We start from the raw sequence: 25,910 nt of genomic DNA, 5'->3' as shown, positions 1-25,910 counted from the left end.
TACAATTGAGGGTTACTCAACAACTTGGTTTCAGAAAGGGATAGAAACAGCAGCAGCTGATGAAACCCAGTGCTAGGGCCACTAGGTAAAGACGCAGGGGGAAACAGTACGCGCTTAGCTGTAAAAGTACGGTACCTGGCTGCCAGGTTCTTAACAACTTACTTGAGAAGTCTTAGAAATTCCCTTAATTTAGCTCAAACATGAGTACGTAGGCTAGTATGTATGAAAGTAATTCTGCTTTCATCGGATTAAAGTGTGAGAACTTGAATGAAAAGCTCCTGCAAGGAAGCCGTGCCAGCTTGCTTTTGTTCTAGGGTCCTCTTCCGCTGTGTAGCCTAGACAGCTGCCCTCCTCCTCCTCCTCCTCCGCGAAGACGAGCAGCACTGGGAGCCCGTGGCTGCGCTTGGCGAGACTCCCCGGCAAAGGCGGTCCTTGGCCCTGTCCCTCTGCAGGCTCCGTTGTGCCACGTTCTGGCAGAGCAACAGGAGGAAATGCATTTAGAACAAACACGATGACTGAGCTGGCGCCAGCGTCAATCCTTTTCCTTGTTGTGTGACCAATAAGTAAGTGTGGTTCTTGTACTTATTTTTTTTCCCAAACCATTAATTGCAGCGTTTGACTGAAGTTCTTGGAACCTCGGGTATATCACGTGCCTTGTCGGCCCTGGCTCTGTGATCGTTTTGATGTTTTCTTATTGCGCTACCTGGTCGCACCTAGTGTGTGTTTGAGAGCTACAGACTATTTTTAGCTTTGCACATGCGGTGCTTTTTTTCATACAAGGACATAAAATTGTGAGTTTATAAATTCTTTATTGAAAAATACACTCGCAATATTTTCATACAAAGTAATGTAAATGGTAGAGAGTAACAATTGTCTGACAATTTCATAAATATTTTTACAGGAACATCTACACAATTTCTCAACTTCAGCCTTTTTGTTATGCAGGTAAGAATGAAAGATGCTCTTATTCTACTTTAATTGAATGTACGGTGCAATTAAGTCATAAATTTTCCCATTATTCAGAGGAGAAGGAATGACTGAAAAAATGGCGGCTTTAACTTTTGCTTTCGCTTCCTTGCAACAACTTCTAGAATCCGCGTGGGCTACACTTCTCATTAGCGCCACCGCTGTCCCGGTTACATCGTTGAAAAGGAGTACGTCGCTGCGCCGTACCGGTGGTTAGTATGTTGAATGCTTTCCTGGTGTTTCGGAACTACATCAAATGAAAACAACTAGGAAGTCTAATAGCTGCAACCCCTTTCTTATCCTGTTAGTAGGGGAGAGATTTCTCCCAGGCAGCCTGATTTAGTCCATTTAAAAAAACCAGAAACACCCCCCCAAGCCCTCCTTTAAAAACAAACAAAAAAGCTAAGTATATGTTTTGAGAGATGGACGCCACCGTCCTCCTACTGGGTGAGTGAGTGAGGTGGCCGGTTCCCGACTCTCAAGAAAAGCGATCTGAAGAAACATCACAAGCATATAAAATTCCTTGAAAAAAGCAAACATCCCTAGCTTCCCGCATTCCTTACAGCAAGTTAGCAGGAATTCTTAATGCCGTTTGCTGACGAGGGGAGCTATGGGATGTCAATTTGAAAATAAATACAAAGTCAAATTGCTTCAATACAGAAAGACAGCTGAAGTCAGCCTTTGAAAAAAATATTCACATTTAGAAAGTGCCATTGCAAATATACAGCAAAACTAATCTGCATTAAAAACGATGCTTCACAGCCCTATCCAAAGTGCCACCTTTTGAACATGAGTTCACTTTAAAACATTGCACAGCTAAAAACAATGCATAAACAAAATTGTCTACCTTTACACAACAAGGTGCCCAAAGGTTAAAGCAAAACAACGCAATGGGTTTCAGGGGCACGCGAAACATCCTGCGTATGGAAAGGATCCATTCCGACAGCTTCCTTCAGGGCTTAAAAAGATGATTCCCATCTTCCCTTTCCAAGCAGAACTGGACTTTGCTAGGATATTATTTGTGAGTCAGTCGTTATTTTTGTGGAGGTCATTACCGTAAAACTAAGGCGCCGTCGAATGTGGTTATCTTGGGGCAGTGCTCCCAGCTCTGACACACACATACCTTTCTAGTCCAAAGATGAAAATGGTAAAGCACTGATAAAACCAGTGTGAGTGGACTGGTTAGAGCAAGCAGATTTAAATACAGCTTTCTACCTTGCAACAGGTATCACGGGTGTGTTCTCCAAGCACCAAAAAGCTCTTCAGCTGCTTTCCGAAGCCGGAGCCTGGAGACGGATCGCTTGCCTTATGATTAGCTTAACCATGGGGTGAGGTCAGGTCGCAGGGTTTGAAGTGTATCCTCGCCGTCCCGGGCGTTGTGGGAGGCTCTCCTCCTGCCCCTGCCCGACAAGCCGAAAGGCTCGGCACGGTCCAGCAGGTGGGTCACGACCAGGGCGGTGGGGTGGGGAGAGGACAGCCTGGCTGAAGACACTCGCAAAGGCCTGGCGAATCCATGTGGTGCGCTGAGCAGCCCGGCCCAGTGGAGCAGCAGCGAGGGAATACCTGTGCCGGAACCCTGGACTCAGTGAGACCCTCTGTCATTTGCTACATCTTGCAGTCGTCTTAACAGAGCAGTGTGATTCTCCTGACAGATGCGCTTAGCTGGTGCTTCAGTGCCATCTTCTAAGAGAATGCCTCTCTTCTTGGTTGGAGTTTCTCCAGTTCTAACCATGCTGTTAATTTCCTTTAGCCTCTGGAGAGAGGAGGGGGAAAAAAAAGTAGAATTCTCTCTCATTATTGTGACTACCAAAATATAAAGTGAGCTTTTGTTAATTGCTTACAGCGGGATTACATACGCTTTATTTCTGGAAATCTGCACGGTACATAGTGCTTCCTGTGACAGACTAAGCTTTTTAATCACTGTACTCGTCTTTCCGCTACTGTGTGCTAGAGTCTTACTCAGACCTAAGCAAGCTGCTTCTTTCAACACACGCAGAGCTGAAGGGCCTTCCACCCATAGTTACGGCTCTTATCTTACGCCACAGATGCAACAATTCCTATCTGGAATGAAGATGCTTCTCAGGAGAGACTTCTTCATTCTCAGTGAGCGGAGATCACAGGATTCAGCCTGTTACATATTCTCCTGGCAAGTCTTTTCATGTTAAGAGCTATTTAGGTTTTTCTTCCCCCACTGGGTCGATCAGAGCACGCGATTGTACTTAACGTTCTGCTCTTTGAACAGTCTCCATACCAAGTAACCCACCTGTTACCTGAAAGCAAAGGGTACCAGTGCCGCGCCTCCCGAGGCTTTCAGGTGTACCAGTACAAAGAGTAACTTCTTTTACAGCTACACAAGTAGCTTGGACACCTAATTGCTTTACAACTTCTTAGATACCTGAACTGACAGTTTGAAGAGCGTAAGGTGAGAAAGTGTACGTTAAACAACGTAAGCAGAAAGGTGCGTTGCAGAGTCTTCTCTAATTTCACGACCAAAAAGAAAAGGTAGCATTACGGATTTATAAAAGCAAACTAAAACCCTTTAGTCTCACCTTAGATGGGCTGCTGCTGAAATAATAGAATATTTTCTCTCGAGGCGAGAGAGCGGACTCGTTTTTGTGTGGCGAGATGTACACCGGGTGATTCTGGGACAGCTGTATTCTGCGAGGGGAGCCAATCCTTACAAACGGGTAGGGCGAGAGCGGGGGGGAATCGGTCTGCTCAAGAGAAAATGAAAATCGTTCAACGGTTGGTATCTGATCTCGGGTGTTACTACAGCAAGGCTTCTGTAAGTTGGTCATCTTAAACACACCGTAGGGTTTTTTTCCACTGATGTCATACCATACGTGTTTAGAGCAGATGCAAGTTTTGTCGTGTTATTAGGCCAGGTTAGGGTTATTTTTTTTATTATTGACTTTTCTAACCCTGTCTGAGGCTGGCGGATGACGTTGCGCAGTGCTGTGTATTTCATACAGGAGGAAACGGCAAATAGGCAGCGGAAGTGCTTAGTCTTTCAGCAGCAGAGTATGTCCTGAAGTGAAATTATTGTCACAAAAATACTGAATTTGCTTGCAGTGAGGTTAGCTGAGAGTACTGCATGCACAGTAAAAAAAAAAAAAAATCTGTTTACTAATGAAAAGCACAGAATTTAACTTACTGCATTTGAAGTATACTTCAGGGCAAATTCTTTAATCTGCTCGATATAGATGTTGTTATAGAATTGTATCAGGTCACCTCGCTCTTCCTCCTCGGTGTCGCTGTTGGCACCAGTCAGTCGGGTTGGAGTAGGGGGAGCGCTGTTGGGGTGTGGCACAGGCAGGGTGCTGCTGGATCGCATCACGGGGCTGGAGTCTCTGCTAGCTGTGAAGGTGAGAGCAATCTCTCCTGTTTAACGCACTTCAACCGCTTGAATTCCAGGCATTCAGCCGCATACAGAAACTGCGTTCCAGACGTTTAAATTGCAGCACAGTGACCATGAATCTGGTGTCAGTATCAGCGATGCTAATTTTGTTCCCTTAGCATCTTCCCATACAAAAAAGCAGTATGTTGTTAAAGATCAACAAACTGCTGAGTACGTGTACAGAAACACATGTGACATTTAACTTCTTACTGGCTAAACTGCAAGTAGCTTTTCTGCATAAGCTGAGTTTCATCACAATACAAGCAGAGCTAAAACTCCATTTTTCAGGCTTTTGTGCTATACTTTTAGCAGTAGCTCTTTCTTCTTGCCAGCTGGCACAATTTCAAATGCAGAGTGGCAGTCTTTTTCAGCTAGTAGTAGAAATAGTTGGCTTGGTAATACTTCCTGCTGGTCTAATGTGGGAAGTTGCAAAATATATGTAATTTTTCCCCCCTCTCCCTGCCACCTCTCCGTGACAGAAAACATTAATACCTACAGTTTATACTGTCATCTATTAAATATCTTGAAAACTGGTGGTAGGGAATATACAGCATCGCTTAGTTGCTTTCCGTTACAAAAGTCAATTCAAGGAAAATGTGTCAGTTCAAATATCAAGGAAAGAATCTTCAGAGATGTCAGATAAGCTACAAGAGATGCTGTGGGTGGCTGGTTTGTTCCTATCTCTGAAGACAGCCAGCTACTGCAAAAGAAACGGCTGCAGCTCCACGATCGTTATAAGTGAAAGAGGACCTGTGAGCACAGGCTAGCACAGATTTCCTTTTCATTCTGCAAAGGCATGTTCTTTGGTGTACAAACTGAACTCAGGGTTCAGGCCAGCCGTCGTGGTAAACTCTTAAGGTAAGCTCATGCGGTGGTAGATTCAAAACTGTCAAAGTGGGCGTAATATTAAGCTTCAGTTACAGCAACTCTTAAATGTTATCAATATGTTCTTAATTGTGTCCAAGTTTACCAAAGAAGGAACCGTTTGGGGTGGGGCGACACAAAATCCAACTCTTGCTTTAAAATGGAATTAAAACCAAACATCTGGAATCTAGACTCACTCACTTCTTTCTTTGTTTCTCTCTTTGCTTCTGTCCGTAGGTGAGTGCTGCTGGCTACTGCTATCGCTGCTGCCGGAGCGTCGTCGTCTCCTGCCTTTTATCAGGACGCTCCGATATACCTGCAGGGAAAAAGAGGAGCATAAAAAAGGAAGGATGATTAGATGGGCAGTTACATAGTTAGGAAACAATAAACTTCATTGTGGTATCAAATCGCTTCTTAAGGGGAAAATACAGCCTCCTAAGAGGAGTATCATCCAATAGGCACTGCCCCCTTAGGGTTTAAGTAAAGATATTTTCTATTTTAGGTATAGTTTAGCATAAAAAGCTTCCGGTAGTGCTGGATTTTGGATATGACTGCTGTCTTCTGAGGAGCATGGCTCACAGACTGCATTCATTAAATTTAAATACTGTTACTTTAAAAAGCGATCCATTCCTAAAATAGAACTAAGGCATTTAATAAACCAGATACCTCATTGTTTAATACTAACTGTACTTACATGACTCTTGGCTTGTGGTTGTGTCCGATAGCAGCGCATAATGTTCTGAAATGATCTGTCTTCCTTAGTGACCTAAGAGTAGACGAACAGAAAAGGTTAATAGTTTTTCTGTGGGTTTTTTTGCTTGTTTGGGGGTTGTTGTGAGTGTGTTGGTTGGTTGGTTTGAGGGTTTTTTGAGGAATCGTAATCTTTGGATTATTAAGTCTTAAAGAAGTTGGTTGGTTGTTTTTTCTTGATTCACCTTACCTTAGCCATTACATAGATGGCACACATCAGCAGCTGATCCAAATGTCTGTCCATCATGATTTCAGGGCAGTGCACCAAGGAATACTCAAAACACGTCCAGATCTTTTTCCGCAGCTCATCAGATATATCAAGTTTGACACAGAGGTCTCGCAGACGAACACTAGCTAAATGATACACCTGTTGAAATGGAGACTGTGCTTAGGGCCATAGTGATACTGCTTTTTGTACCCAGCTAAAGGGTAGTTCAGACTTGCACACACTGTACAACTTGTGCAAATGATGAGCTAAAAGAAGAATAACTGAATTTAACTTTTTTGCTTACAAGACACAGACGTTTCCAGTACTGGTATTAAAGCTAAGAAAACATAGGAATTATCCTGAGCGCAGGAAGGGCACTGCATAGCCTGCAGAAACCACTCTATTGAATAAACCAGGGTGTCTCAAAGGTGAATTTCTTTCTTTTAAAGAGCCTTAAAGAAAATGGACACCTTTAAGTACCTGCTGGCCAAGTACGTAACCTACTTCACAACTCCTGGTGCCTGTGGCGATAGTCTACTCCTTTGCTAGTGAGAAGTTGCCTGCGTAAGAAAACTACTCTTCAGGTATGTCCATGAAGAGACAAAGGGTATAGCTTGACTTTGAAATTGAATATTCTCTTCTTACTAAGTCCATATTTTAAAAATCGCTGAAGGCTTACCAAAATACAAACTCAGCAAAGCACAAATTAGACTGAAAACTACCTTTCTAAAGAAGAGTGAAAGTGAGCCCATCTTCCGCGGCCTGACGGACGTGGCGGTGGTAAATTGCTGGGTTTGTCTTTGCTCTCCAGGAGAGATCTGCTGAACAGTTAACTGGCCTGGTAGCTGCAGTGTTGCCCCAGTCATCTGAGTGTTCAGGGTACCAGCAAGAGTCTGGGCACTGAGAGGCTGAATGGGACCGGAGACGGCTTGAGCCTGGGTGCCTACGTTTACTTGGACTGGGAAGAAAGTTATTCCTCCATTTTCATTGGCAATACCTGTAATTTAAGAAAAAGAGTCTGAAACGAGCAAGTTGGGGGTGGTGGTTGTGGGTTTGTTGGGGTTTTTTCACAATTGGGTAATTCTTTTATTAGTTGCTTATAACTATATATTTAGTATATTGTATATGAAATTGTTTCATCAAAATATTTGGACTTTTCGTCATAAGGAGACAAGAAGATAATGGACTTGAACTAAGTTTTTGATACTGATGCAACTTTCATCCTGTGCTAGTTCAGGAAGGAAGGCGTACTGAAATAACTAAGTAAGTTTTACAAATAGATGTTGGCAGGCAGAACATCCTTGTGCTGTACATGTTCTGTCTCTAAATTCTGCTCATCTATTCATACAATTTTCCCAATTAGAAATCCTTAAACATATTTTTTTCTCCGCTGGCGTACTGTTCCCCCTTTTCCCCTCTACTGTGTGTTAATACTCTGATGGGAACGAGCCTGAATAATTCTACAGTTGCTTTTCTCTCACCTTGCACTGGTATTGTAACGGTTTGCCCATTATTGGCTGTTACGGTGGCAGTTGCCACTGTAACCAGTGTCTGGCCAGGCACCGGAGTTACCGACATTGCTTCGGGATTCATGCTCTGCACAGGCACCGTATTTACCACGGGCTGTTGGGAAACTCGTACTGGAGTTCCACTGTCAGAGGTATTATCGTTATCAACAAACAGTCTTCTCCTTGTAGGATTGGCTGTAGGAGAACTGTATCTGTCATACAGGGTAGTTGGAGAGGATGAAAGGCCTGTGGATTAAAACACACACACACATATATATGTATTTAACGCTTGTTGTATAATCCCTTATTATACAAATACGTGACAGAAATCTAATGAGAACCAACATACGTCATGCAAAGCTCTTCAGGAAACATTCTGAAAAATTCCTTATGTCTACATTTGTGGCTTACAGATTGCTTTTAGAGATGACTTAGTCTCAAATAATGCTGTGTTTAATATTTTTCTAGGCTACTGTATTATGTTTTATTTTTCCAGAGAAGAAGTTTGAGACTTCACGTAACTAAATATATAGTGGGGCTTCTATTCTGGTATAACAATAAAGCAAACTGTTCAAGTGCTACCGATTAGAACATAAGTAGTGTGCGTGTATCGATATTATTTAACATATACATATGTGTACATACATACATGCTATTCATATACATAACCTCCTGAAAATGCCCTACCAAACCAGTATGTTGTTCACGCTGAAGTAACGAATGCATCGGTCTTAGACAGCTGACTTAACTACGTGAGTTGCAATAGAAATACCATTTACAAATGTGTTTGCAGTTAACTGCACATTGGCATTAAAGCAGGTTCCTTGCTGTACACCACTTACTTAGATTTAAAAACTGAAGCCCTGGTCTAAGAAGCATAAGTATGTTTTGCTTAAAAAAGTCTCACCTTTTCCTAGTCCTCCAGTTTCAGCGCGAACCTCGTTTATTCGTCTTGGCGTCAATGGTGAACCTACAACACTGTTCCCAGCAGATCTCTCAAAATACTGAGGTGGCATTACCTAAAATATTTATACTTTTGTTAGAGTGTCTGTATCACGGATTGACTACGTAACAAATTTTTAAAAGCTTCCACACTACAAATTTTGAACAGAAAAACTGTGGAAAAAAATAAAAACAAGGACACTGAAAAACTTACCATAAGCCTAACTAAAATTTTGTAGTGGTGGTACTACTCTAGAAGATACAGTACTGTAATAATCTTTCTGTGACTGCAATTAAAAGCCTGTACTTTTTACCACCTTCCTTCTTGTCTAGTAATCTTTTCAAGTGTGACTGGTCCAAACCTTCCCTGCTTGCTCGTTTTGTTCCTTGTTCTGCTGCGCTCTGCAAATACTGGGTGAGAATCATCTCGGCTGCGTGTCTCCATTGTGGGTGTCTCTACAGAGATGGCCCTGAACAGACCAGAGCACGCTACACTTACTATTTTCTCTGCACTGATGGGCTCGTAGGGTGAAACTGAAATCTGGACAGGTAAAGCCTCTCCTTCGGGGTATTAACATCCACTCTCTGCCATCCCGTCTGACGAGGAAAACTATGTAAAACACACAAAGAAGTGCTCACCTCTTCACAACTAGGAACTTTGTTTTCATTATCTCTGATTCTGTCCCACAATATGGATTCCTGTTTCCATGCCATACTTTCCAAGATCTGCTCCTCAATATGATTAAGGTGTTTTACTACTTCCCGACAAAGGCCATCCTCTGCTCTAATGAAAACCTCAATTACCTGTAAGGTGGATAATTATGGTCAACATAATATACTTGATTCATATATTTCTTCTTACAGAAAGAATTCCTGATCTTCGAGGAAGAAGAGGCCATTAGAAATATTAAGGCTGCATTACGATGACTCAGTCGTATGTTGTCTTGCAGTTTACCAGAAGACAGATACTTGTATCTTTCTAAACAAACAAACATGCCAAGCGCTGCAACAGTGGCTCCTGAGAAAATGGTAATCCATTAGTTACTATCTAGATACTTGGATACTGCTCCTGGGTTGAACTGCTAACAGTATTTCGATTTGTAAACGCCCAAGACACACCCCGGAACGACAGACACTTGGGTAACATTTTTCCAAAGGGGCAAAGCTGAGGATGAAGGGTTAATGTGGAAGTTAAGGTCTAGGTAAGGAGATTACTTAGTAGAAGTCAATAGAGTACTCATGACTTGATAAGCGTTTCTAGCTGTCAAACACTTTACCTTATAAAAATGATAAACTGGAATGTCAAATATTTCAGTGATGAATGGGAAGTTTCCAGGTGGCTTATACGTAAAGGTAATGATCTCAAGGCAACATGCCAGCAGAGACCTATGAAACACGTCTTGCTCCAGTATTGCCTGCAAGAGCAATTAAAATGCAAATTTTAATATTAATTTACAGTGTAACTATAGAACAGGAAAATGCTTTCTATTCTGCCTCCACAGCAAGATTATCAACCGTATAAAAAGAGGACTGACTTACTTATTTTGTAAGAAAGAGGCAGAACAGAACCCAAAACAAGCCATCTTTACTCATTAAAAATTTCATACACCTTTGTGTTTGCAAACACAAATGATTTCTTGTACACTTTTTCTTCCGTTCAGGTGTACTTACAGGCTACTTTTCAGAGATTTATGATCCTTTTAATTAGCTGTCTATTCTGCCCTACAACCGTTTTCCTTTTTTGTAGATCCAACTTTAAGAATGAGGTACAACTTGATTAGTTTTCCTTACAGATAAGTCGGCGTCTCCCAATCTCCTCCTCTCTTGCTCAATGACTGACTCCAAGACCTTGTAGTATAGCACCTCAGCACGACGAAAATGCTTACTAGCAACATCTGCAGGAATTTTAAATAGAAACATCGTGAAAGGCAATAAAAGAATTGTATCTCTATAGCTTAAGCTATAGAGATACAACGGTTCGGGAGCTTGTGTGGATTTCTGTGCTGCCGTGGCTACAATACTTTCAGGACTAAATCAGTTAATGTAAGGTTAATGTAGGAATCCCTCTCCTACTCGGCACTGACTTGTGAATGCAGAGCAGAATAACTTATTACTGAACCCAGATTTTGATGGAAACACCATATATAAGAACAATCTTTAAATTGCTATAATATAATATACATATTTCAAGCTTAGAAAATACACTGTTTGAAAAGTATACCTATATGGATCCAACTTGCACCGCGCAACAGAAAACACTGAAGCAACTATGTTGACAAGAACAAATACAAAGTAAGGAAGGCCCTATTAAGAAACAAGGTGGTCAAGAGCATCTTCCTACGTTTTAATCCGTCTTCACGTGCTTCACAAAGCTTGACAGCTTTGCAAATAATACTTTGTGTTTATACTGGCAGGATTTTAATAATATCTGTACTAACCCATCCATGTATGTAAGCCAAAATTGCTGTAGGACTTTTAAAGACTGCAGTTAGGCAGATTTTTCGGTACCGTCACAGAAATCCATGCCGTCGCTAGTCTTGTAATGGAGAGAAAAGCGGTACCCTTAAGAGTGCTTTTCGTTTCACTTCGGTAGAACCAGAAGTATCATCACATTCCAGTGATTTAAGCTAAGGCTGATTACAAAGTTGCATGCAGGGTGGAAATTTGCCATGCCTTAAGAATACCAGGAAAAGACAGCAGTAACAGAAAAAAGACTCTCATGCTAAAGCATAACCTGGAAGTAAAACTGTAAGTTACTTACAAGAGATAAATGTGTTTACATACAGATAAGAATTAAAATGCTTAAGTAAAATGTTTCCCACCTTTGGAAAAATTACTGAATTCTCCTTCAGACTGCGTGCTCTGGCAGTATACTTCATACATTTCTTTTACTCTGTTTGCAATAGATTGAGACGGATCTCTGGAACACGCCCTGGAAATAAAAACTAAATATTTTCAACATACTATTCCTACTAAGACCAAGGAAAAAAAAAATCTACAACTATTTTTATCGTATGGTTAAAGCACGAAACTATAAACGTCTTGGATAGGAATACAAACACACCCCTATGTGCCTAACTGCATATGCACTGTAAGATGTCCACAGCATATTATTGCTATTGTATATATTGTAGTAAATATGCACATCTTTCCACAATCAGGGAAAAAACAGCATTTTTCACATGATATAAAAATTGTTTTAAAAATATATTGTACCTGAGGCAAGAGTTTATCTACATGGAGAATAAATGTTATTTCAAATCTCCTACAGTACGGAGTGATTTGCTAGGTAGTGAGATTTGCTAAGTAGGAAGAAGAAAAATCTTGAAAATTTTGAATTGGCGGTTTGCCGTTAGAGGAGCTCAGACCTGTTGTGTTTAAAATGTTGTATGTTCTTACAGCCATCGATCTCTTAAGGACAAAGGTGTCTCATTAAAGACAGTGAAGTCTTTTGAAATTTAAATGTCTCTCTGGGTCCTATTTTACTCCAGAACCTTTCAAGACTGCCTCGCATTTTAAATTACACTGTTTAGCATTAACATTTGTTATTAAAACTATTTGAAAAATAGAATGATTTGGTTAGCTAAACATCACACTTACCTGAGTATTTGCTCCAGGTTTTCACTGGGGGCATTTCTCAGTCCTGCCAGCATCGTATGAAGGCGGCTCAAACTGTATGTTGCTATGGAAACAGGTGTCACGTACGGGTTGCTGTCTTTAATATACTTGCGGCCAGTAAGTGGGGTTGTAATCCTAAGTGATTTGGACTGAAAAGACAAAAAATAGGCATATACCTGTACATTATTATGAAACTTAGATACAGGACATGCCCTCGAAGCGTCTGTAGAATGCTTTCTTACCCTGTGTTATGATGTACGCCTGGAAGAAAAGACCAGGAATCAAACAGCCCAAACTAGTTCATGTCTCAGATAATAGTCAGCAATGAAAGATTTATCTGCGTCACTTGGATGTTTGTATCAAATAAATAGTACTGTACAAACATATAAACAGAGAGGGTGTGACCTCACACTGAAATGCAGATACTGGGAGTGAAGTGTGAAACAACTAGGCCAACCTAAAAAAAACAACAAACACAAGCAGAACCCCCAAAAAACCCCAGCAGTCCCCTCCTATCCCTTGAGTACCAAAGGTAGCTGTAGCTCATAGGAAAAGTGTACTGAGCCAGGGTTTCCTTTCAGCAACTTTAAGTCTTACATTAAAAGTCCTCCTGAACGTAACAATTAGCATTTTAATTCATTTGCATCAGTTCAATCCATCATATCAAAATAATTTAACATGAAGGATGTTCCTTCAATTAATGTACAGCAAAAATGATGCATCTTCTAACTAAGCACACCATTACTTAACCAATAAATTTTTCCTTATTTTAATGAATACATTACATTTTGCAGTCTTTTCACCATCAAGTCCAGCTCCCAATACTCCTCCCACTGTCCCCCCACGCTCCTAAGAGTGTTTCATTTCTGTCTCCGTACCCTAAGGGAAGCTGGTTCCCCCAGCCCTGCCTTGGACTGCCCGGAGCGTGCAGCAGCACAGGCGTTGCAGCTGCAAGCTGCTGTCTTACAGGCCACACTTTCATCACTACAGAAACCTACCAGAGTTACGCACCCAGAACTATGCCAGCAAAACAGTGGTTGATTATTTTTTTAAATAGATCAGAAGCGAAGAATGAGCTACTTGCACTGATTTTGCAGATAAGGTTATTTTGATCTTTTCTCTCAAGAACGTTGAAAGCCATTAAGCAGCTCTCACTCTCGAAAAAGATCACATAACTATTCCAGCGATCTAGACTGTTTCACACCTTTGCTCTCTGTAATCTGATTTTGCTAATAGAGCTTATATCCTTCTTTATTTGCCTGTCTTGTGGCCTTCCTCCTTTAAGATACCTTTTCCATCTTCAGGAACATTTTGATATTCTGTAATCACAGGTATGTATGTCTGCATTCAAAGCCAGTGCCTGTTTTTCAAAAGCTACTCCAGTCGCTCGAAGGCCCTGATAATTTTATAGGTCTTCACTTTATTGTTCTGAAACACGTAGTGTTCTTTATCCTCTTAAAAACCATATTCTATACTATTTTAATGTCTATGTATCATGCTTTTAGGCAAGCAAGGTGAAAACCATTCCCTAGTGATTTAACTAAAACTGTAAACAGATGCAATATTAACACCTGAAGCATATCCATTAAAAGAAAACAAAAAAAATTACGCATAGAGCAAAGCGCTGAGCAGCTTTGCATATGTTAACCAAAACACTCTGCATATGGGACAGACATGAGAGGGAAGGGGAAGTTGGACAGACAGCTCCAGAGGGCCCCAGCAGTTGCAGGACAATTCAGCACCTGCCGAACAACCGTGGAGACTTGCCTGTTCTGGTGTGCTTGAAAATCTTCACCTAAAGATTTACCTGAAGATACCTCTTTAGGTTAGTTACCTAAATATTCTCTATACTGGATTTAATCAAAGAAAACCCAAATGCATGGAGAAATTCTGTCCAAAAACCCCAAAAGTAAACAACATATCTAATCAATTACAAAATCTAACTCAGTTATGCTGTGTACACTCCCAGATCCCCTCAAACAATAAAGATGGTAATTTTTTAGTTGCTGCTTCTCTTCATCAGACAGAGAATAACTCAACTCATTCTCCACATAAAAACAGCAGCACAGCCCATGTCATACTCACCCTGTCAAAGTGCTGCTGCAAATTATGCTTCACTTGTACTCTTTCAGTTGTGTCCATTCCTGAAGGTGTATTTAAGCACCTTGTGAGAGTTCCAATTTCTTCATCTGCATCCTCCCCAAGAAATATTCGCTCATCGAGATTTCCTACTGACAAAACGTACTCCTCGTAGGCCTTGTTGATGGCTTTGCTACAGCAGAAAGGAAAAGACAGATACAACCCCCCCTTTATTTAGACAGTGCTTTGTTCACCTGCTTACTGAATGAACACAGTTCTGGCCTGTTGGAAGTCTACTTCAGAACTTCTTTTAACCCTGACTTAAGTGTTGGAGCTCCTTTAAAGTTGACGGTATCTTAAACGTGACAGTGGCAAGGACGTTATTTTTCCATTAAATCTGATGGCTTGCCATTTAGTATAGCTGCAGAGGAACATAATAAAATGCTGAGAACTTGTATTTGGCTGGAAACTCCTCAAAACTTACGCAGCATCACATCATCATAAACTACGCTTACCATTTTCATACCATTTAAAAGAAAATAAGTCCTACTCATAAGCATCTCTCAGTTTCTAAATAAAAAAATACCACCAAACCCAATTTTTCCCTCCCACTTTCCACTCATTCAATGTGCTCCCACATCTTTTTCATACTAACACTTCGAGTTATATAAAAAAAAACCAAAAACACACCAACGAGGAAACGTAAGAATAAAAGCAGACATCAAGTGACACCATCCTGAAGAATCATTCCTCTTTCAACTATGCCTCAGACCATACCACCTCAAAGAAAAGGAACTGAAATGCAATGTCATGGATGAACATTAATAAATACACAAGTCAACTAGCTAGTGTTACTGTTAAGATACAGGTAATAATGCAAGCGCAATTGTATTGCAGAGGGATACTAATGCAAACCAAACCATGAACACAGTGACTCACAAGCTATCTCCAAAGTTCCCAGGATCTAGAAATCCAGTCAGATTTTCATCTTTTCCTTTTAAAAGCTGTAAGACAGTTAAGAACAAAGGATGGACATTTCAGTTCTTACAAAGGTTTTGAAGGTAATGAGTAAGGAGAAATTTTTCTACATTACAGATTTATTGACCAACCTTCTTGTCAAAAAGCTTCCGAATATATGGCTTCCAAAAATGTTCCTTTATGCCTTTTGCTTCTAAAACTAATCCATAATGTAATGAACACAGTTTTTCAATGATGCAGGGAGGATCAGACGATACTTTATAATCCTTGCTATGAAAGTCTTCAGGTAGACCTGCAGTTAAGAATACTATATTATTTAATTTTGCAAATCCATATCCTGTTTTCTTATTAAACTTAAATTCTATGCTATATAGTCTAGGTAGCGTGAAATTAAAATGGTAAACTAATTAGATCCCTTGAAAGAATTATTAATTATATAATGCCCACTCAATTTGATAAGGTTATCAAAAGTCAATTTTGAGTCGGAGATTTAAAAAAATTAGATATTGAGTAATAAAAATTAAAAATATCAGTTCTGATAGAAAATCACTCAAACACTTGTGAACTAGAACATTTATTCAAATAAACTTGAGAGGGCGGTCCCAGTTCACATCTGAACCACTATGGCGTAAATGCGAATACTGTACAGCACTAAAAATGAAGTATAAGTCTGGAAAGAATTACATCAGAAATTCAATGGAAACCTCACTACTCATTTGCATTTGTGGTTATCAGGTCAACCTACATTTCCATTCTCTCTCAGAAAGAGAACAGCAGCAATCCAGAAATGAGAGAGAAACAAAGCTGCCACTCTCGGATTCGACCACTGGATCTTTCCAAACTGCTGCCTCACGGGAACTCTCCCGTCTGACTGCGTCCACTAATGACCGCGTCATTATGCACCCTTTCACTGACATTAAAATGTCATTAACTGAAATTTTTACTTTGGAACTTCCTTCAATGGTATTTCCATAGTAAATTAAATTCTTGACTTACTATATTATTGATGAAATTCAGTAGTCTGTTATTACATACTACGTTAATAGAAATCTGTGTAGCCAGATATAGGAAATACGAATTCCCACGTATTTCAAATCAATATTCTTCACCTTATTCTCTGCCACATAGATTCATACTAATTTCAGTAGCCTTAGAAGTTCTTGCAGACTTTGGATAAAGATAGATAGTTTTTTTCAACATACCTTTAAAATTAGGGTTCAGAAGTTCCTTACGGTTAGGACACTGGAGAGCATTTCCATACACTAGATCCAAAGCACATAACAAGAGATGGTAGGAATTGACCAAGTCATCGCTGATCATAGGAAAATTACCTTCAGTGTTAGAAACACATAAGAGGTTAATTAAAATTAGCATAGATTCAAAATTCCTTTAACCAAGGAACTGTTAATATTTGAATTACAATCAATAATGGAGTCTTGGAAACACAGACTTTGGTGACTAAATATCTGGATAGAAACGCAGGTAGTAAAACAGACACACGCTTACTAAAATATAGCAAATATAAGAGTAAAATATGTTTTCAGCAGCAACTGTGTAGGAACTCAAACACACTGTGCTGTTTTGAAATCAGACCTTACTAATTTGTTGATAAACATGATATTGCAGGCTCCCTCAATTCACAGTAATCTGATTAATCAGCGCATAAATAACTTGAAGCAGCATAAACTGTATAACGCAAACTGCCTCACGGAAGAAGAATTTGTTACCATAACTCTGGCAACACAAGCCCCACGGTCTGGCAGTGTTACATCCTGCAACAGATTCTTACTCCACCTGCCTGAAGCAGAATCTCGTTCTAAAGGCGTATAAGGGGGAAGAGCGCGTTCCGACTGAGACTTTCCTTTTCCCCAATTTTGCATTGCTGTAAAGTGTTGCAAAGAAGTTCGGCTTTTGCTAGGCTGGACCCAAGTGTTCAGATGTCCTAGTAAAAGCAAGCACTGCCCCCTCCCTCAATTCCCCCCATTCTCCAGAATGACTCAATATCCAACTCAAAGTCAGGAGATTACGTTCCTTTACCAATCTGTTTTCTTTACAAAAATTTTGTCGGGGGCACGCTCATTATAAACAGTAATAAGTTCAACTTTATTTCTCTTGTGCTTCACAAAAGAGTTAAAGTGCGTACCTCTGATCTGGTTTACAAGGTAGCTTTATTTCATATACCTCTAAAGTATTTCTTATTTATCATCTTCCTGTAGAAAAGAATCCTTGTAACCTCTTCACTCTTTTATCACCTTTCACAGAGATTATATTCAGACTCATTACTCTCTACTGAACTCACTTAGGTTTATGATATTTCTTTAGAGGAATGGCCACAGCTAAAAACAGTCTTGTAAAATAAACTGTACCATTAATTAATACCATAAATCACAATTCCATGAATTTATATGCACAGCATGATTTTCTGTCACTCTTTCAATACTAACAACTCTTCTACTCTTCTTTTTTTTTTCAGGTATGCTCCAAACCACTTGGCTGAGCCCGCTATGAAGAACAGTTTTAAGTCCTTGAAGAAATCTATCATACGGTAATAAACTCACTTAGAACACATCAAAATGTATATATGATTAAAGAATTTTTCTAAATTATGCTGTTACTTTTCTACCAGTAACGTACCAGTTCGTTCAAATTTATATTCAACTTTCTGATTCCGTGTTTGGAATGCAGATAATTGGACCTATTTAAAATAATGAAGCCTACATGAAATTTGAATTAACTGTACACATTTCTCAGTTATTTCCAAATCATGAAAGGTTCACAGCAAAGCAATGAAAGTCCTAAATACAATAGCAAAATGTTAATCAATAAAACTCTTAAAGTAACTCTCGTAACATAGGTTCACTTTCATAACCATGAAGTCTAGCATGGCAATCGTTACTGTCAGCACAGTCAAAAATAAATCTAATTTTACAGTACCAGTAGTTTCATACAAATGATTTGCTAATGACATTTCAAAGAATAGCTTACTACTCCCTTTCCCAACCTAGTACCAAATAATAAAAAATAGTTATCTCAGTGCAGCAGAGATATATTTTTTCATTTCCATTTTAAAGAAAGAAAAAGAGTCAAGATAGAGAATTTAAAGATAAATTCTTACAAATAGTATGCGAGAATTGCAGTATCGCTAAACAAAGTCGCTCTCTTACTTTGCAGTGTATACCAAAGGTACGAACGAGACCTGTACTTTCTGCATTTGTGCAGAAACTGAATGCAATGATCTTCAGGCTTGCAGAAATATCACAGAGACAAGCCTGAACTTGCCACTGATGTGCGGTTGCCATGATAAGGATTACTGCCAACCCTCAACACACAGTGAACAAAACTTAATGTGAATATTTAATGCCTTAAATGGTCAACATTTAGTTGCCATTTTTGTGCTGCCACACTTTAATAAATTTACCACTAGTCACTTACTAATTTTACAGTTTATGATTACTGTAAATTTTCCTTTTTCTTGTAAAATTTAATTGGCTGGGTTATCAACATGGTATTCTCTACAAAGTTAATTTGTATGTCTGAAACTGCTTGCTAATCAACAGGTAGTTAATTGATGATGGAGTTACTCAAACATATTCACCAATAATTTAGCAATAGGAAGGCTCATAAAGTCCCTTTGCACCTTGTCAACTGTCCAATCTGCTCATAGAAGTGGGGATTTTACAGAAGGGAAAAGAAAAATCTGTGATTTTTCAGACTGACCTACTTACTCTCTCTCTCAGGTGCCTAACTGTGCTAAAGAAGTAAAGTCCTGACTGACTGGAAATAAAGTACAGTACTAACTCTCCTCTGGACTCAGTGGAATATGAATAGGTTATTTCATACTGCTCGAGAGAGCTGTTCTGGACTGAAAAGAAGGAAAAAAAAAAGATGAAAATCATACTGTGTTTCAGGGTTGCGAGCAACATACTTGTTCAGGAAAGATTTCTCTTCCCCAGTAGAGTGGAATTTGCAGCCTATTGGAAAAAGCCATCTTCTACATGAGGTACAGCGTTCAGTACAGCACTCGTGCAATACCACACCCTTCTTGATCTCCGTACAAAGATGTGATGGTGAGGGTCCAGTAATATTGCCAGTAACTTTTCCAAAAGGGAGCTGCTGGCAACCCCTTGCAATGTGGTACAGTGTAGAAAGAAAGGCTAATCTGTACTGAACAAAATTAGTGCCAGATAATTCAATATTGTGACAGCCTACTCCGTTCTATCCTCAAAAGCAGCCAATTAAGGAAATCTCAGCACACTGCAGGAATCTTAACGCTGATTCACTTTGCAATTGGAAAAAAACCACCCCATCACACATCCCAAAACCAAAACAAAATTCCTTTTATCCTTCCCTTGTAGAAATTAAACTATTAGTTTTCTTCTACTAGAAGTTATCTTATGAAAAAATACAAAAAGTCTCTGCAAGTTATCAATGGACCTGAATCTACAAAGATGTTCTTTCAGTGAGGAATATAAATCTTGTCTTTATTTCCCTCAAAACACTATCTTATTCAGAATTCCCAGTGAACACGCATCCAAGCAGTACTTGAATAAAGCCCTAGGTATGCAGAAACTTTAAGACGCAGGTTTGATGAGGAAAGACTTTAGACTATACGTGATATGACTGAACAACTTAAGCCTAAAATAAGGATTTAATCCTGTTCCCTCCTGTGGCTTTTTCTCCCATCAATCATTATCAGGAAAAACTGCTGAAATACTCTACTATTCTCATTAGCTTTAAGGCTGCACTTACGATAAAGGTTATATCTCCATTGCAATATATTGTCTGTTCATTGCATTATTTCTACAGAAGCATATTAACAGAGGATCCCCTTATGTGTTCCAAAGGGATCTGAGTCTTCAAGAGAGCCAGCGTTTATATATATACTGCTGTGTCCAAAACGCAAGAGAAAATCACCCTTGCAAGACAGGTGTATGCAGACCTATTTAGTAATGCATATGGTTATTTCATACAGTTGCTGTGTGCTCATTTTTTAAAAAGGTAAGGGGGCAAAAAGGCTATCAAAAGAATTAGGATGCTATCTGTGATACTAGCGTGAAAGTATTCACACCTAGAGTTTTATGACAAATTTTTACTAGGTCGTAGGAAAAAATTCATTAAATATTTTCAGCCTTGCTGGAAACTTAGGAGGAATTAAAATATTCTTTGTTCCTAGTAAACATACATATACACCTTATGTTAATTACAACAACATCTAAGTATGAATTCACTAAAGTTCTAAGCTAGTTTTTCCCTTGGAATTACAGCATAAATCTTCACAATACTGGAAACTTTGTAAAAATATTCCACATAAAATCTACCAAACTATTTAGACATATAGCTTACCTTAGAAGCGTGGTAAAACATACAGCTGGGGAAATTAAGACAGAATACATTCCTTCAGGCTGTTCTGAGAAGGTCCCTTCTCCAAAGGGAGATCTGCACCCATTCAGTGTTTACGGATTGATATAACATAATGACTAACAAAACCAGGTGTGCAGTGTTTAACCCCTTTCAAATCTCTTACCTTTCGCATGAACAAACAGCACCCAACAAAACTGGAAAACTTCAGTCACAGTACACGGTTGTCGTCTTTTGGGGAAAAATACAGCAGGAAGACGCCCAGTAAGCTCAATGAATTAAAACTGATACAACATCATACAACATTCACTCGTTCTAAAAGAATGAAGCTTTACTACAGTGTAGCCAAAATCTTAAACCCTTCCCACAAAAACCTGACTAAAGGTAATAAAGAAAGCCGCACGCTGGTTTAGTGCGGACACAAACGGAACCCCAGTCTCAGTCTGCATGTAACGATTCAAATGTCACTACGGCAGTCCAACGCAGCAGATGCCATTAGAAATAGGCCAAGACTTGAGCAGAAAATTACTGTAAATTTAATGTTAAGCATGGCTGGCCTAAATGTTTTCTTTTAAGGCAAAAGTATGATCTTAGTTCCAAAGAACAATCTGAATTTAAAATCTACAGAAAATGTTATTTCTGCTTCTTCATACAACAAATAGCACATATAGTCAATCGAAATAGTTTGAGGGCCAGAGCTGAAATTCCTTCTTCATAAGCATTCTGGGTAATATAAGCATGTATACATGTTCTTGGAGGAATGCATTACACCGCGTGTTAATGATGTTAATACACTCAGTACAGGCAAGAGTTTCAGAACCGTGTGTTCACGAGAGGGTCACCTGTGTGCTAACGTAAAGCATTTTGTATAGGTTTTTAGATAGCGTACAGATTTTTGAAATATATTAAATGTTTATTAGAACCAAGTTCCTCTGCTGGTCTTTGTTTAAAATGCTTTCAAATAAAATATAACTCATTCATAAGGCCCCTTTTTAAATCAAAAATTTTGCAGCTATTAAGGATTTATTATTTCTTAATACTACTACATACACCACACTGGACAGATTTCCTAAATCTCCTTCCTACTTTCACGTTTCTGGCTAGTAAGTTCGGTTTGTGTTCTTGGTAACAGAAAAATCTTGACAAGAGTAATCAACTTATCCAAATTAAAAAAAAAAATTAAAAAATAAAAAAAAATCAGAAACGATGCTCAAGTATTTATTGCATGTATTTAAAAAAACCAAACCAAACCAAACAAACCTCCCCTAGCACCAATTTTTATAACTCCACGACATCATTCCTTGTTTCCGTAAAACATACCACTGGAAGGGCTATATCATATATCGCAGCTCATCCTCCATCAGGTTATGTGAAGAATGGTTTTAAATATCAAAATTAACATACATTTCACACAAAAATTAGTAAGTATCATCTTCCAACTTAATCTTCAAAATTACTTCACACCTTACCATCCAAGCTAACCAACTAGCAGGGTTTACTCTTCTAATCATAGAATTATATATGCAGTATATTTTAATTTCAAGATTATATGCAAATATTCATCTAGATACATAATTCTATTCCATCTATAGTCCAATTCCAATTTACTCACCTTTTGCATTCTCCAACAAAATCATTTAGGCACAATCCTGCCTTTTATTATAGATTCAAATATATTTGGTTACAAATGTTACGGTCACAAGAACATCAAGGGAAAAAAAAAAGCCAAAAAACCCAACTAAGAAATAACCTGTAAGTATTAGAAAAAGTAAAATAAAATAATTTTGAAAGCCCCAAACAAACCACACAAAAGCAACCAGACAATGGCACTTCACAGTAGCGAAGATGAAAGAAATAATGAACGGGAATAAATCAATCTCTACTAACTACCACGAGAAATCACAAGCCATGTTAAGTGCTGGCACAAACAGACGAAATCTTGTTGAGATCAGAATAACCAGAAAAGGCGGCCAGGGCACTGTTTTCACAGCACTCCTAATACAAACAGTAACAAAGAAATAAAGCTTCTGCTATAAAGTTAAAACACCCAGAAGATCTACATCTACGAAGAAAACTGGGGGAATTACTAGGCAGTGAAACAGGCTGAGTTGTTCTTTGAACTACTGAGGCTATACTGATCGTACAACGATCAAATCTTCCAGCCTTTCCCGTCTTAGAAATACTAATATTTCTCTTGTCTACAGGCTGATTTTAATCTCTCCCCTTTCCCCTGCCCCCCAAATCACAGAAACTTAACAGCTTTGGGATTTCCTGAACCCTGTCAGATCTGACAAACTGAAAAAAAGATTCAAAAATTACTGCGAGCAAGGACAGACAGACCAACCTCGATATTATAACGAACTACTATGAAATTACAGTCAAAAATACAACTAACACAACTGAGCAACTTAATTATATTTTTGTAGTAGCAATACTCTAAAATTGGTCTGGAAATAACAGAAACATACCTCTGTTTTCTTCCTCTCTGTTGCCGAGGTTGATCTTCTTGAGGATATCTGAAAATGTCCTGAAAAATGGGCTCATACTTCTTAAAAATTACTGCAGAAACTGTGAAGTTTCTCTCTAATCTCTCAGTTCGTTCTCTGAATTGGGAGGGTAGATTTGCCATGTCTTCCCATTTTTTCATCTTGTTAAAAAACTCTATCAAGCTGAAAATACCAAACGGGTTAGATCTGAAACGTTTTTTGTTTGTTTGTTGTTTTCAGAAATACACTATACATTTTATTTATTTACAACAAAAGTGCAATTTCTACTTCCCAAACTACTGACAAAATGGCGGTATTGCAAACACGACAACGTACTCGGAGCCAGTCCTTCACCCATAAACGAGGATGAGCTCAGACAGCTCGCAAAATATTTTTATATCCTCGGTTGATGACTGCGTTAACTACGTAGTCGCAGTTCTTGGCTTTTTCTCACAAAGACACAATCGGCTCCAACAGTCAGATTACTCTAAAATCAGTTTTCCCTCATCTTTCTGACTGATTTATTAACTTAAATAAAACAAACTCTGAGTTCTACAATACTAGGAAGATTCTACAAAGTATGAAAAAACCCAAAGTTTCAGTAAATTACACTTCATAAATTTGGCTTTCATTTATTTTTCACTCCTTTAGCTACACCTGCTTTTTCAACGTTATTAGTCTTTGATAACTCAGATCACAGAAACTATTCAATTCCCTGAATTTCTGATTTGGGAAAAAAAAGGTTTTAAAGGAACACTTTTGTATTGTTTAAACCAATAGCAATGCTCCGACAGTAAAGGAGAGGGGGAAAAAAGTGCACAAGAACATTCTTTTTTTTTTGCCAATCTACTAAATTGTTACAAAACAATCAGATTGCTGATAAATAAAGTCAATTGCTTCAGGAATTTTTTCTTCATTACTTTATAGACATAAACATTTGATACACATTTGTTTACCAGATTCTGACATCACTTTAGTTTCCTAAGGCAAGAACACGTGAAAAGTAAAGTCTTCTTACAAAAAAAAGATAAATTTTGTAAATATTTCCACAGCCAATTAAAAATGGTTTCTCATGTGAGAAGCTCACACTTTGCACACTCTTCAAAACCAGACTATTCTTCAGGGACGGGTTTCTTTCTCCTTTGAGTGAGGGAAGGCAATCTCTGATTTTGAAAACCAGTGTTTTTACAACGTAGTAAGGACCAAATGGAACCGTCCTCCTTCTGTGGCAATGAGCTATAACGCAAAGATTCTGATGATATAAATTCTATCTTTAAAAGCAGGAAGCAAGAAAGACGTTTAGCCTTTGTTCTCAGTTGCTAAAACTTCACAAGCTGATAAGCAGTCTTCGAGATTTTGTAAGCATTTAAAAATTAGCAAAAAAGAAAAGTTACCTTTGTTCTGAACAGCGCAAAATTCTGGTTAAGGATACATAATTTCCCTCAGCTGTCCCTCTGCTCACAGTTGGAATTGCTTTTCTGCAAGCCACATACAAGGCACACGCTAGCCAATGCAGATCATTTCCCTGTGAATTAAAACATCAGGCATCTAAAAGACTTCACTGGAAAGAAAAGCAGAGCATTCAGCTATGCGCCCAACACCAAGAAAAGAGACAGAACTTCCGGAAGGGTAGAACATCCTAAACGAATGAAGTTACCAGTGACAAAGTTGATTCCTTGTTTCCAAGTTCTGTTGAGCTACTTTGCGTTCTTTAACTACAAGAAAAACAGGTGTCAAGCAGATACTTAAGACTGAACTGTGTCAAAACTCAAATTACATAGTTACTAGTTACCTTTATAAATTTCATACCTGACCCAAAGTTTAACAGTATATTTTTAGCGTTCCTCTTTTCCTGTAGTAACATTTTGTATTGCCTTGGCGTTAGGAAAAAAATACAAAAGCTGCAGTGCCTTGCTGTCAGGGCATTCTCCTGCCCTGAACAGACAGTGGGAACAGAAAAACATAGTTTCCATTTTTCTCTGTATTACACAACAGAACAATTACTCGATCTGGTACCTAAAAACAGAAACCCATTCCAACGAAAACCTTTCAAATCTTATTCTCCCTCTTGGATTAAAAAATAACGTTTTAACGGGGAAAAAAGAAAATAGTAAAAAAAGGGGCACAGAACACGGAATTCGACGCTGTGCGTTTCTTGGGCTACGTGGTATCAAGGGGCCAGATGAGCACACACCGTCGGGGAAAACGCAGGTTTGCTTCTGACCTCAGCCCGCTCCCGACGGTTGCGAGCAGCCTGCGCGACAGAGGCGTTTTCAGAGCAGAACGCTGCCCCCTCCCCGGGGGGGGCCGGGGCGCACGGCCCCGCGCACCGCAGGACTAACCGCCTTCCACGCCTGCGAGGCCGCCTTCAGCTCTGCACCGAGAGCTGCCTGGGTACGGAACGGGAAGCCCTAGCGAGTGCCCCGTGACTCCAGACGGACGCGCTTTTATCGTAAGGGCCAGCTTTATTTTTAAGAAGCCAGCCGGTAAAAGGCGTCTCCCGAACAAAGCGGGTGCGTCACTTCGTGTTACCGTTCCGAAGAACGGTGTTACAAAACCCGCACGCCTGTAACCGCCCACGAAGTTTTGCGCCACCTTCACGCAAAACCCGATTGAGGGTAATGGCGCTGAAGGCATCTACGTGGGCAATCGAACAGCTACCGGTCACCGGTCGCCGAGGTGGCTGTGCTACAGTCGTCAGCTAAACGGCTGACAGCGGAAAGACTACGGCGGTACGGTCGCTTTTATTTCTGACG

General features: G+C 39.4%; 1 protein-coding gene across 1 annotated transcript; it reads right to left on the bottom strand.

The window, feature by feature from the left end:
• Positions 1-790: 790 nt before the first annotated feature.
• On the bottom strand, positions 791-25,791 carry RBL2 (retinoblastoma-like 2). Its single transcript, XM_009320847.1, has 23 exons — positions 25,687-25,791; positions 25,497-25,544; positions 24,549-24,679; positions 23,137-23,337; positions 20,835-20,899; positions 16,513-16,641; positions 15,442-15,602; positions 15,272-15,336; positions 14,339-14,525; positions 12,236-12,402; positions 11,458-11,567; positions 10,427-10,530; positions 9,913-10,050; positions 9,275-9,439; positions 8,601-8,712; positions 7,667-7,939; positions 6,908-7,182; positions 6,168-6,344; positions 5,922-5,993; positions 5,429-5,543; positions 4,121-4,323; positions 3,516-3,680; positions 791-2,719 (listed from the first exon to the last, which is right to left on the bottom strand). Exons 1-23 carry the CDS (start codon positions 25,789-25,791, stop codon positions 2,549-2,551), a joined length of 3,339 nt encoding a protein of 1,112 aa, XP_009319122.1. The 3' UTR covers positions 791-2,548.
• Between the last annotated feature and the right edge of the window lie 119 nt (positions 25,792-25,910).

Source organism: Pygoscelis adeliae, unplaced genomic scaffold (genome assembly GCF_000699105.1).
Source record: "Pygoscelis adeliae isolate BGI_AS28 unplaced genomic scaffold, ASM69910v1 Scaffold63, whole genome shotgun sequence".
NCBI classification, from domain to species: Eukaryota; Metazoa; Chordata; class Aves; order Sphenisciformes; family Spheniscidae; genus Pygoscelis; species Pygoscelis adeliae.
Note: the sequence above shows the minus strand (reverse complement) of the source record. Positions and strands in the feature narration are given on the sequence as shown.